A 14193-nucleotide genomic window follows, 5' to 3' on the forward strand; every position below is an offset into this window, starting at 1 on the left:
TGTAATTGGACGGTGGGAGGAAGCCGGAAAACCTGGAGAGAACCCATGCATACCCGGAGACTCCATGCAGACTCCACACAGAAAGACCCAAGCTGGGAGTTGAACCTGGAACCCTCTGCTCTGAGGTGACGGTGCTGACCACACCACCGTGCAGCCCCCAATCAAATCCAATTAAATTCAAAATAGTGGATAGTGTAGTGGTATGATTGCCACCTTTCGGGTGGGAGATCTGGGTTCAACTCCCCTGCATGAAAGGTACTACTTCCAGTAGGGGTCCTTAGGCAAGACCCCCTTACTGCCTACCTGTAAGTCTCTTTGGATAAAAGTGTCTGCTAAATGCATAAACAAATGCATTGAATACGAAATTTGTTTAAAGTACACAGTACAAGAAGAAGAGGTGAAGAAGTGCAAAGTTTGTTTGAGAAGTCTTCAAGAGATCCTCTGCTCTGATGTCTAACAGTCCCAGAAGTCACTCTGTTGTCTTTAGTGATATGAATTTGATTCCAGGTGAGTTCAATGAGTGATGGAGTGACAGTACATGGCTTACAGCAGTCAAGGTGAGAGATAATCGTAGCCTATGTCAAGAGTTGTCTGAGTCATATATTTGTTGTTTTATGTGAAATGCAAGGGCATGACTGACAGGTACACGCAAGATGAGCAAAGAAGTCATTGGTCATGAAACCCAGGTTACCCACAGAGAGATGGAGAGGCAATTTTTTTGTTAAATGTTTTATTATTCTGATATTTTCATAAATTGATTGGCTGCGGTCAAGAATAATTCAGCCTTAGAGGTGGGCTTGAAGGTGGGGCTCCTTGATTCATGTGGATTTCTCTAAGAGCTGCAGCCTTTCTGTGTGGAGTCTGCATGTTCTCCCTTTGCATCTGTGGGTTCTCTCCGGTACTCCGGCTTCCTCCCACCATCCAAAAACATGCATGTTAGGTTAACTGATGACTCTAAATTGTCCCAAGGAGTGCTTGTGAGCGTGCATGGCTGTTAGTGTCTGTGTAGCCTGTGTAGGACGGGTGGGGGTGCACCCTGCCTCCCGCCCAGTGACAGCTGCGATAGGCTCAGCAAGGGATCGGAATAAAAGCTGTGCATAGCTGGATCCAAAGTACGCTGGTGTTTTCCAAAACTGGTTTTAAACTTTCTAAATGTCACTTAAAAATGTATTATCATTGTTACATACCAATATTATAACAGAGGCTTTTTCACAACACCCTCTTCCCTGACATCCAAGTGGTCCAAGCACAGAACCTTGTGAAACTCCATGACTGATGTTGGTGTCTGGGAAGACATGAACAAAATTAAATCTATCCCATGAAAACGTTACACTTTCTGCTCCTCACATGCAAGTTGCTTTTGATACGAGCTAAGATGTAAATATCACTAAGTGTGGTTCTTTTACTCCCAATAATAAGTCAAATGTTACAGTCAGCACTGTCACTTGCTGCGAACAAGGGTAGAATCGCATGGTCTATCTACTTTTACCGGTTCTGTTTCTGTTTCTGTTTTTTTTGTCTCTTTTATTCTGGTGTCAGCTCAAGATCAAACGGAATCATACGTGCGCCTTGTCCCCAGAACTCCACTGACATTGTCAGATGGACTTGTTTGACTTAAGTTACTAAACTAATGTATTTTCTTCTCTCTCTTTAGGTGACCAAGTCTAACACCAACCCAGATGACCTTGGAGGATTGGCCAACCAGCTGACAAATAATTTTGGAAATCTTGCAGATGAGGCTAAATATGCAGCTCTTACAGCGGAGAATGATGACGTAAACAAAACTTCTAGTGCCATTTAGAAACTATTCACAAAAAGCCATGGCATCATTTTCTCCAAGCGGTTGATTAATTTGTGTTGCCTCTCGTTTTTTCCTTCAGATCGGCTCTCACATTAAGAAGCAGGTGGGAGAGTTGGGTTTCACCTGCACAGGTTTGGTGACCAAAGCTGGAGCTTTGCAGTGCAGCCCCAATGACTCCTTTACTAAAAAAGAGCTGATTGAAAGTGCCCGCAAAGTCTCTGAGAAGGTCAGATTGCAAGCAGAAATGTAATAGTTTTTAGGGCAATATGTTTGGGGTACGTGTTTAACAAAGTGTCAGTAAAGAGAGATATGATACTTTTTCTCCTTGGTCAACAATTTTCTTATTTATGGCTTCACTGTAAATCTTTTTCTCTTTTTGCAGGTTTCTCATGTGTTGGCATCCCTCCAGGCTGGTAACCGTGGCACCCAGGCCTGTATAACAGCTGCCAGTGCTGTGTCTGGAATCATCGCAGACCTTGACACCACTATCATGTTTGCCACAGCTGGTACTCTAAACCGGGAGAATGCTGAAACCTTTGCTGACCACAGGTACAAACTACTACCTTCTTTTGAAATAGATCACAGTAAAACAGTTGCTGTGTATTTTTACACTAAAACATTTAAGTGCTCTAGTCTGTTCACATTGACAAGAGTTAGTCATTTTCAGGTCTTGAGTTCTCGCAATGCCTAACGCTATATTTCAACAACACTCAGATTGTCATAATAGTGCTCACCTTTGATGATACATAATCATCAGGATAAATAACAGTTTAGCCTTGAGGGTGTGTGTGGGGGGGGTTCTAGACACTATTCCAGTTATCTGAGTACAGGAGTAGCTCTTTGAAGGAATGGGTTGCGGGGCTTCCGGGCTTTAGTGGATGGTCGTCATTACTACCCGTGATGCCCCCTTGGTTCAGCTACTTGGGTGTAGCTGAGTCATTTTCTCTGTGGCCACAACCACTGTTTAGCACAAAAACTGCTGAGAGTCCAGCATGCCTCAAGCTCACTGTGCTGATGTCACAGTTGGCTAGCCAGTGATAGATAATCACTGATTCAAGGCCTATCAAAATCTAATTTTTTCCACAACAAAATGAAACACCTGTGATAAAAGTGGGCTGCAGTCCAGAATTCTGTGATCAACTTATTGTTCCTGACCTTCCTTCTTTCAGAGAATGCATTCTGAAGACAGCCAAGGCTCTAGTGGAGGACACTAAGTTGCTGGTGTCTGGTGCTGGAGCCAGTCAGGAGAAACTTGCTCAAGCTGCTCAGTCATCAGTGTGCACTATTACCAAACTAGCCGATGTGGTCAAACAGGGAGCGGCCAGTCTGGGTTCTGAAGACCCAGAGACCCAGGTATGAACACCACAATAACATGTCAAAGAACATGTTACATGTTTTTCAGCTTCTCAACACAGCTGCCAACTTGCACTAAACTTTGGATTTTGCCAAACAGGGAAGTGAAAAATTAGAAATCAGCTTTCTTTTGTGGTTGCTGTCTGTCTGTAAAGCAAGGCTAGAAAGCAGTGTCAGCACGGTCATCCAATTTGAGAACTAAACCAAAGAAGATGCTACTTGGCAGTTTCATATTTTTTCCACAAGAAGCTCTTCCAATAAAATTTTTGATTCAATTTAATTTATGTAGCACCATTTCACAGCAAACAATCATCTCAAAGCACTTTACCTAAAGAGACATTTCCAATTGAGCAAGCACTTGGTAATAGTGGGAAGGAAGAGCTCCCTTTTAACAGGAAGACAGCTCTGGCAGAACCAGACTTCGACTTATTGAGTTGCAGGAAAATGAAGAGAAAAAAGTATAATGAGAGAGAGTCAACAAACACTGGGCAAAAGCACAGACTCCAGAGAGGAAACACAAAGTTTGTGTCTGGAAATGTTAAGGCAGCTGGAGGCTTTCCAGAGAGCTGCTTGGTTATTCTGCTGGTAAAAATTACAATAGGCCGAGCCTGGAAGTAACAAATGCACGGACCGTGTTTTCTGCTTTATTCCGAGAAGAAGGTTTCTGATTTCTCATAGTGTTTGAAAGAATTCTGCTGATTCTAATTTTCTTTGTGTGGGATCATCATACATGTAAATATAGCCAAATTCCCTGCACAGATGTTGTCTTTAAGTTACTTGAATGGCGATTTTGTCAGAGCAGAATGACTGCATTTTGAAACGGGACTGATTTTCAGACCCAAAAGAAGCAGAAAGATATCTGAATGAGTGCAGCTCTATGGGGAGTTTGGCTGTATTCGTGTACACTTACACTTTACTGTTTTTACAAAAGAATGCTCACTGTCCCTTTGGGTTCTACTTGGTTGGCTTCTTCACCTGTGTACTGAACAGGAACTGTGGAGCATGAGCAGAGCACATAAGCTAGTTTGAGTCCAACAGAGTGCATTGAGGAATGCATGATGCAGTCATTCCACTCAGAACTTTATTTGGGTGTATTAGTCTGGCTTTGACAATTCCAATTTTGTACAATTTCTGTTGGACTAACATTTTTTCTAGTGTCGTGTAAACATACAGACTAATAATAGTGGGAGAGTTGTTATGACTTTTTTCTGTAATAGAAACAATTCTATTGAATGGACTGATAGTGCTTTTCTAGTCCTGTTGACCACTCAAAGCACTTTTACACAACCCATTCACACACACACACACACACTCAGACAGCACTTCTTAGGCTACTTCTTCTTTGTAGAAGAAGCTCATGAAATCCTCATTTCTGGGAATTCAAGTATTTCATGGATCAACAGAGCTATGACTACACTGCTGAAAAGAAACTTGGGACTGTTCTTGTTCTTTGCTGATGAAATAATTTGATTCAAGATTTAATTCTTTATTGCCATGTTAACATGGTTGAATGAGATTTATCATGGTGAACTCACCCAATACAAACTACTCATTCAAAAAAATACATGAATATCTTAAAAAATGTAACAAAAGGTCAAATCAGCTACCTAAAAAAGACTAAAACAATTAGATTGAATGAAAACAACAAAAAGCTGGCCGCCTGTTTAATTTCTGTATTGTTGAGAATCAGAGGAAGGCCGGCCTTCCTGCGAATTTAAACATCCAAACAGACTAGGACTGTGAAATACAGTCATTTTTAACCATGAGTACAGAAGTGTAGACCATTCATACACTGTAGGGTCCCAGTACTGATGGTTAAGGGTTTTAGATGGCCTGTTGTTGGTCTTGACTACCTGCAGCCTCCACAACCCAATTACACTGAGCTCATTCAGCATGCAGATGAAGGAGCTCATCATCCAACTGGGATGGAAGAATAGTGTTAAAGCAGTTCCAGCTTTGAGGAGAGCTCCCAGCTTTCTCACATTCTGCTTTACAGTATGCTGGTGCGAATTAAACCAAGGGGCCAGCCTCCTCAGACTGATAAGCTTCTCTTTCAGAGAGAGGCATTATCAAGTTTCATACACAGTGAAGCTGCAGCACCTGGAACAAGCTAGCCAATTTGTGTTGGAATATAATTTTTCTGAAAAGGCTTTAGATTACACTCTACAGAACTGTGTTCTCTTCTCTACAGGTGGTCTTAATCAATGCAGTGAAGGACGTGGCCAAAGCCCTGGGCAACCTTATTAGTGCCACAAAGGCAGCAGCAGGTAAACCTCACGATGACCCCAGCATGCTCCAGCTTAAGAATTCTGCTAAGGTAATCTACAAAACCCACCATCACATCAGACTTACCTGTTATAATTCACATTGTCATAAGTGCTCTCTGATGCAGATATGTGGTCGTACAGGTATAAATGCCATCAATGGTACACATCACTTACCTTGCCTCAGGCACAATGTCAATCTGACAAAGAACCATAACCAGACTTAAAGGTGTAAAGAGGGTCTGAAGGATGAAAAGAGCGTTTGGGGAAACACATTCAGACTTTCTCACTGAAAGAAAATGACTCTATGGAGAGGGTGATAACTGAACAGAAGGTTTTCCTGAGAGTCAGGAATCATCTCATATGTTGTGGAGGGGATTTAATATGCTTTCATCAGCTGTTTGAAATATTACATTTATCTCTCAACCACTGCCTCATAAGGTCAGTGCTTCAAATTTTCCACTACTGTCCTGGAATTTGGGCTCAGGACCACTAATATTTAACAATAGATAATTAACATGTCAGTAAGTTTTCTTGCTTACATTTTTTCCACTCTTACACAGCAGGAATATGGATGTGATATTCAAACTGTAACCTATATTTTGTATCCATGCCAATTAATAATGCCAACAAACTTTATTAATAAAGCTTTTACTTATGTGGCTGAGAAAGGTCTCAGATCACTAACTTGTATGACAGCACTGCTTTAGCTGTTAGCTTTGTTTTCATATTAAAGTTTCAAACTTTTTGACTAATTCAGCTATCCATCACCCAAAACAGCATTTCAGATTCCAGATACCTTAAGTTTTTGAGTCCTGCTTTATACTAAACTGTTTAGCCTGTAAATATGTTTTAAACACACTATTTCAGTTGGGTGTCATTGTAAAGATGGATATCTGAATGCATGTAAACTGGAAATGATTCATTTTGTTGAAATGGGAAAAGTGTATTTTTAAGAATTAAGCTATTTTTTTTCTAAGATCTAATGAAGAAAGTCAAAACAGTTTCTTTGATATTCATTAATCTGATCTATGGCTATATGATCTAACTTGTAGGTGATGGTGACCAATGTAACATCACTCCTGAAGACTGTGAAGGCAGTAGAGGATGAAGCCACTAAGGGAACCAGAGCTTTAGAGGCCACAATTGAACACATCAAACAGGAACTGACCGTGAGTGATCACATATTTGTCAACATTGGATAATGCTTGATAATGATGATAAAATGTTTGATACTCTGACATTAATACAATTGCTGGATCTGAAAAAGTTCCGAACTGTAACATGAACTGTCCTCTGTTTATGAACTGAACTGTTTTGACATACAGGTGTTCTGCAGCTCTGACCCACCACCTAAGACAACCACACCAGAGGAATTCATCCGCATGACTAAAGGAATCACCATGGCAACGGCAAAAGCAGTGGCTGCTGGGAACTCCTGTCGTCAAGAAGATATCATTGCCACAGCCAATCTGAGCAGAAGGGCCATTGCTGACATGCTGCACTCTTGCAAGGTATGCAGCAGATTTCTGATAAACTGTACACGGTTTGCTCTGGTCAGAGTATATTTTAGCATTGCATCATCATAGTCAATTAAGACACACAAACAATACTTTTGAAAATAAGTATTAATAAGCATATGGGTAGAGTCAATCATTTTCAATAAAAGCAGAAGGGTTTTTTTACTTCAGAGGTTATGATATAAAAGGTTTTAGAGGACAGTTTGAGGTTAACTGTCAGGGTAATTGGACTGTTTAACAGCTTGGAGAAATAAGCTGTTCAGCATTCCTGAGGTCCTCGTGGAGCGCTTGGAAGAGCAATGCAAGATGAGTGTGGTCTGATGACCTCAGAGACCCTGCCTTGAGGTCTGGACAGGTAGATGTCCTCAACTGTGAGAAGTTTTATGTTTTGTGTGATTCTCTGCTTCAGTTTAGTGCGGTTGTCCTCCCATGCTGTGATGTTGTAAGTCGGTACACTCCACGTGTTTTTGTAGAAACTGAGAAGGTGGTCGTGTGAAAGGCTCACTCTCCTCAGCTCTCAGAAAGGTGTTTTAACAGTGGAGGTGTGTGTGGTTTGGTAGAAGTCCTCAGTGATGTTAACTCCCAAAAGGCCAAGCTGAAGACTCCCTCCCTGCCTCACCATTTATAAGCACAGAGCTCAGTCCAGTACAAGTTCCATGTTCTTCCTGATGTTCCGGGAGGACAAAACTTCTGGTTAACACCAGGTTTAGCTGACTTTACTGATCCCTATATGTGCTCTTATCATTGTTAATGGTGAATAAATCATGACTGCCCTGTCATCTACAAATTTTGCTGCATGGGCAGCTTGACAGTTATGGATGAAGATCAAATATACCAAAAAGCTCAACATTATCCTGAGCTAGGCAGCTTTGTAAAGTGAATGCATACTATACAGTCATGTGAAAAGGAAAGGTACACCCTTTTTCAGTTATAAAGTACTATCGTTCAGGACACCAGGTCTTATAATGATGCAAAAACAACCTCAGATGATCAATAACACATGACATATTGCACTTTTGGTTTTCTTCACGGTAACTCTGGGAAGTTCATCATTGCCATTTAATGACCAAACATCTCCACTTTGGTCTGGTCACAACAACAAGGACATTGTTCCAGAAGTCATCTCTGCAACCCCTTCAAACAAGCCATCCTTGTTCAGTCTTTTTCTAACTGTGCTGTCATGAACTTGAACATTTAACATACTAACTGAGGCCTGTAGAGTCTGAGATGTAGCTCTTGGCTTTTTTACAGTTTCCTAGAGCATTGCACCGTCTGACCTTGTGAACTTCCCTGTGGAATGATGGACCCTTCCAGATTGATGGGCAGCAACAGCTGTTTTTCTAAGATAATTGCTGATGTCTTTGTTTCATTCTGTGTATGCAGGGCTTTATGCTACAATATCAATACAATCACACACCCATGAACATATCAGGTTTAAAGTGGGAGTTCACTCTCTTTCCCAAGGGTGCTTTAAAATGTGAAGGGTTCTCTGAACACCCACTGGAAAACATTGACTGAACATTGATTACACCTGAGCCAAAGCAATCCCACTGTGGGAGAAACATTTTCTCTTTTTGACATCATAATCTTTGCTTTCTCAGATAATATTTGGCCCTTGGCCAATACTGTTAGCATTTAGATGTAATATGATTTCTCTCTGCATTTTAGGAAGCTGCCCACCATCCAGAGGTCAGCAAGGACGTCCAGATGCGAGCTCTGCGCTATGGCAATGAATGTGCCTCTGGATATCTGGGTCTGCTAGAACATGTGCTGGTGGTGAGACATTATATCTTTTTACGAATGCAGTGTTGGGACTTAACAGTGGTCGATAAAAGCAGGCATTGTAGAGTCATACTTGACAGCATCCATGACACTAACACATGTAACTGAAGTAGTGATAATTGAATTGAACTTTTTCAGAATGTATGATGATAAGTGTTATTGGCAGGTAATGTTGGAATGCTCCACACAAAAACACCAGTCACATAGTGACAAATGGCAAACAGAAGTGCATTCTGAACTACATCACCTTCTCTTCAAAAGTGCTGATTTCTTGCTTAGACAGGTGGTTCCTGTTATGGGGTCAGATGGAGAGCCACCGCCATTATGCAAGACTCAGTAAACATGCTCTTAAGTGGCACAATAACTGAGACAATCTCATCTGCTCAGAGTCACAAGACGCATTTTATTTGACATGAAATCTACCTCGGTGCTCTTCTCTGTTGATCGATCATGCGGTATCAACCCGAAAAAGGGGCGGCGGTAGCTCAGGAGGAAGAGCACCACCGACCTTCCAACTGGAAGTGCTATACCATTTACCATATAACCATTAAGCTGGTTGTTCATCCAGGCCGAACATTGCATTGCATTAGTTTGCACTTTCAAATAGCAATCAAGTGTTGCAGAGTTGGCAAGTGATGTTGTTCGTTAGAGGCATGGTACATAATATCATCGGTCCCTAACACACGTCAAAAGTCTTTTGGAGTCCATGCCTCAGAGGTGAAGGTTATTTTGGCAGCATGAGCAACATTATGACCTATGTTATGGCTGATCGGTTTTTGTTTTGTGTCTTCATTTTCTTTTCTGCTTTTTCTCTGTACATCATTGCTTGGCATACATTTGTTTACACTTGAGCCTGGAGCCTATCCCATCCGTCATCGGGCGAGAGGCAGGGTACATCCTGGACAGGTCGCCAGTTCATCACAGAGACACACAACCATGCACACTCACACTCACACGAGTCACCAACTAACCTAACCCTAACATGCATGTTTTTGGATGGTGGGAGGAAGCCAAAGTACCCAGAGAACCCACACATACACAGGGAGAACATGCAAACTCCACACAGAAAGGATTCGAACCAGGAACCCTCTTATTGCAAGTAGGGCTGCAACTAACAACTATTTTGATAGTCGACTAGTCATTGACTATTGAAACTGTTAATCGATTAATTGGTTAATTACTAATTAAAACAATCCAAAACTGAAAAAGGATACATTCAAGCCATATTTTATCTTGACTTTTAACATTAACTGAAAATGCTAAGAAGAGTGCGGCTGTAATGCACCAACAATCTATATCAAAAAGTGAAAAAGAATACATCCTGGTTGTAACTTTGGACTGTGAAGTTGAATAATACAATTTAATGTTGCACTTTAATGTTAAAATCATAACAACTCCACTTATTTATAGCTAGCAGGCTACGCTAACAAGCTAAATATCTTACCAGAGCTCCAACCTGCTTCCTCTTCAAATGTTCATGCATGACAGACGTGCTCCCGTGATACTGAGGTCGGCTTTTCAAAACTTGCAGGTAATCTGTTTTTTTCTGGGTGTCGATGGTGAAATGCTCCCAGACCCTGGACACTTTTGGACGAGAGGACGATAATTCAGCCGCAGCCATTTCACTGTGTTTATACAGGTCATCTCCCGCTATTATTTACCGTAACACGCATGCATCTATCAGCAGAGATAGGTAGGAAGTGAGATGACTCACTCCGTACGAAAAATGACATTCAGCTCGACAGCGTGAAAAACACGTGTGACGACGTAACCGACAATTATCGACAGTTAAATATTTCAGCAACTAATTATGTTATCGATTTTTGTCGACAACATCGACTAATCGTTGCACCCTTCATTGCAAGGGGATGGAGCTAACCACCACGCCCCCATGCAGCCCTACAGTGAATATTGTGAATACAATTTGGTTTATGAGATTTGTAAATTGTGGAATGCTATTTCTATCCAAATGTTGCACTGCAGCCCAACTTTTTTTAAGTGAGGTTGTATATTTCACAGGCTTCAAGGAGAAGGAAAATCAATCTGGTGGAAGTCTGAACGGACCCAATGAGCTGAACATGTTTTTCATAAGGTTCAGCGCAGGTGTTGAGGACTCTTACCCCTTGCCCCCAGTCATACAGACCTCACATCCTCCCTGGAACCACAGCTTCCTTGTCACACATTTATAGTGTCACCTTGTTTATTGGGTGAAAAAATATCGATAGATATATATATATATATTGCATTATCGATAAAATCACTCAGCCCTAACAGATAGATAGATGAATTTATTCATCTCCGAGGGAAAATCATAGCAGTCCGTTTTTTATTCTATTGTATTTTATTATATACCGGAGGAAGAAAAGATAAAAACACAGAATGGAACAAATAATATATTATGAATATGTAACTAGAATGTGCTAAAGATTAGAATATTGTATAAATATATAATATCAATTTGGCTATATTAGCACATATTTTTGTGGAGAAAAGAGTAGTCGGGCTCGTCTTGGTCAGCCTCTTATAGGGAATTTATTGATCAGAACAACATAGAGCCATACACATGACAACATGCACAGAGATTCCCAAAAACTTTAGTTTGTGAGATCTTTTTATACTTCCTGATATCATTCTGTGTGTATCTGGCCTAGACCCAATCTCTGTCGGGCACCACTGTATCTGAGATTGTTGTTACATCTTCGTCATGAGTGTGTTGCTGAAGCTGCTCTTTAGTTTAGTTTTTCTTTAGAAAGTGTGTTAGCCCGATTCTTTCGTTGGAAGCCCAAGAACAAGCTGGAGAAATCTTAAGTTAAACAGAGTATTTGTTATTGGTCACAGGGAAAGTATGGCAACGCTGGACTTGGAGTGACAGAGCTTGCGCAGGAAATCTGTCAGCCCGAGCCCACAATATCCGGAAATATTTCATATTTATTTTCTTCACATTTATCTCACAGAGGTTGTACTTGCACGCAACCAACTAAAATTGGCCAGTTTTTAGTGACATGAACAGGCCAACCACCATCTTCGTCATGTTCTTTGGATGTGATAAACGTGTGTGAGTGTTGTTTTAGGCGTGTATGTAATGCACAGTCTGTCTGACCTGATAGAGAGACTTCATCTGACCCAGTTATTTAGTCCAGTCATGCTATCTTAAAGTCTTGGACCATTTAAGGACAAAATAATCCAATTCATACATATAGAGCCAATTCAAAAACAATTTCCTTGTTAAGGAAACCAACAGATTGCACCAAAACTTCTCTTCGGTCCAATCTCCCATCCTGAGCGTTCCTAAGGTGACCTTTCAACAGGAAGAAACCTCTGACAAAACCAGAACCAGGAAGGTTGGCCATCCGTCTTGACCAGCTGGCGTTTGAGAGGAAAAAACACCATAACACCATTCAAAGGATACCTGTTGGAACAGGGGAACACAAGTTAATAACCACAATAATGTCACATGTACATAAAATCATTTGAGAAATTAAACAGGAGGAAAAAGAGAGCAAAGTGAGGAAAGGTGTGACAGATGAGGTCCCCCAGCACTCGTTAAGCCTATAGCAGCTTAACGATGGGATGTTTCAGGATCACCTGAGCCATCCCTAACTAAAAGCTTTATCAAAAAGGAAAGTTTTAAGCCTAATCTTATAGGTAGAGATGGTGTCTGCTTCCTGAAGCCAAACTGGCAGCTGGTTCCACAGAGAGGGGCCTGATAACTGAAGGCTCTGCCTCCCATTCTACTTTTAGAAACTGGGAACAATTACACAATCACATAACTCTGCTGTGTGAGGAAGATTCTTCATTTACAAGAACAAACTGGAATCTATCAGATAAATATGACTTAAACCAGCTTAATGCGGGTCCTTTAATCCCAATAAGATGTTCAAGTCTCTGTAACAGAATGCTGTGATCGATCGTATCAAATGCAGCACTGAGATCCAACAGGACAAATACAGAAACAAGTCCGCTATCAGAGGCTAAGAGGAGATCATTGGTAACTTTCACCAGTGCTGTTTCTGTGCTACGATGCACTCTGAATCCTGACTGAAACTCTTCAAACAGATTATTTCTATGTAAATGATCAAAGTTGAACTGCAACTATTTTTTCAAGAACTTTAGACAAAAAAGGGAGATTGGATATAGGTCGATAATTAGCCAACACTTCTGAATCAAGAGTAGGTTTTTTAAGTAAAGGTTTAATTACAGCAACCTTAAAAGCCTGAGGTACATATCCTATCAACAAAGACCGATTGATCAAATCCAATATGGAAGTGTCAATTAAGGGGAAAACCTCCTTGAACAGTCTGGTTGGGATTGGGTCTAACATACAAGTTGATGGTTTAGAAGAGACTATTGCTGTTGTTAGCTCAGAGAGATCAACTGGGCAGAAGCCATCTAAATACAAATCAGGTTCTAAAGATACTTCTAAAGCTCCTCTACTTGATGATACATCAGTTATAATAGTGGGAAGGATTCCATTAATCTTCTCTCTGATAGAAACAATTTTATTGATAAAGAATCTCATGAAATCATCACTGCTGAGAGTTAAAGGAATACATGGCTCAACAGAGCTCGGACTCTTTGTCAGCCTGGCTACAGTACTGAAAAGAAACCTGGGATTATTCTTATTCTCTTCTATCAATGATGAATAATAAGCAGTTCTAGCTTTACGAAGGGCTTTCTTATACGTTATTAAACTATCTTTCCAGACTAATTGAGACTCTTCTAAATTAGAGGAACGCCACTGTCTCTCCAGCTTTCTTGCAGTCTGCTTTAACGCACGCAGCTGTGAATTATACCAAGGAGCCAACCTCTTCTGACTGATTACCTTCCTTTTCAGAGGGGCAACATTGTCCAGTGTTGTACGCATTGAAGCTATAGTGCTGTCAACAAGAGAGTCAAGTTCTACTGGAGTAAAATTTGGGTAGCCGTCCTCTGTCATATCTGCACATGGCAGTGAAGAAAAGGATGATGAAATCAACTCTTTAAATCTGGTTACAGCATTCTCTGATAGATACCTTCTATATGTAAAATTCTTCTCAGAAGCCGTATAGTCAAGTAATGTAAATTCAAAAGTTATTAAAAAATGGTCAGACAAGACAGAGTTATGAGGGAACACTGTTAACTGTTCACTCTCAATGCCATAAGTCAGCACAAGGTCAAGGGTATGATTAAGGCAGTGAGGTCTGTGGACACTTTGAGAAAATCCAATAGAGTCTAATATAGAATTAAAGTTAATATTTAGGCTGTCATTTTCAACATCTACACGAATATTAAAGTCACCCACTACAATGACTTTATCTGTACTCAGCACTAACTGGGATAAAAACTCCTAGAATTCAGACAGGAACTCAGAATAAGGGCCAGGTGGACGATACACAACAACAAACACAAGAGGTTTTTGTGATTTCCACTTTGGGAAAAACTGAGAATCAGAGACTCAAAAGAGCTAAAACTAATCTTGGGTCTAGGACTGATT

At 40.7% G+C, this 14193-nt stretch overlaps 1 protein-coding gene across 1 annotated transcript in view; it reads left to right on the forward strand.

Moving 5' to 3' along the window:
* tln1 (talin 1) overlaps positions 1-14193 on the forward strand; it is a 96990-nt gene that overhangs the window by 67721 nt on the left and 15076 nt on the right. Inside the window, exons 43-50 of the mRNA XM_072372305.1 lie at positions 1655-1774; positions 1881-2027; positions 2184-2350; positions 2971-3154; positions 5346-5471; positions 6474-6590; positions 6747-6932; positions 8607-8714. Of these exons, the coding sequence (XP_072228406.1) occupies positions 1655-1774; positions 1881-2027; positions 2184-2350; positions 2971-3154; positions 5346-5471; positions 6474-6590; positions 6747-6932; positions 8607-8714 (1155 nt within the window). The remainder of the gene's footprint in view (positions 1-1654; positions 1775-1880; positions 2028-2183; positions 2351-2970; positions 3155-5345; positions 5472-6473; positions 6591-6746; positions 6933-8606; positions 8715-14193) is intronic.

This window comes from Leuresthes tenuis, unplaced genomic scaffold, assembly GCF_036924035.1.
Source record: "Leuresthes tenuis unplaced genomic scaffold, fLeuTen1.0.hap1 SCAF_19, whole genome shotgun sequence".
Taxonomy (NCBI): Eukaryota; Metazoa; Chordata; class Actinopteri; order Atheriniformes; family Atherinopsidae; genus Leuresthes; species Leuresthes tenuis.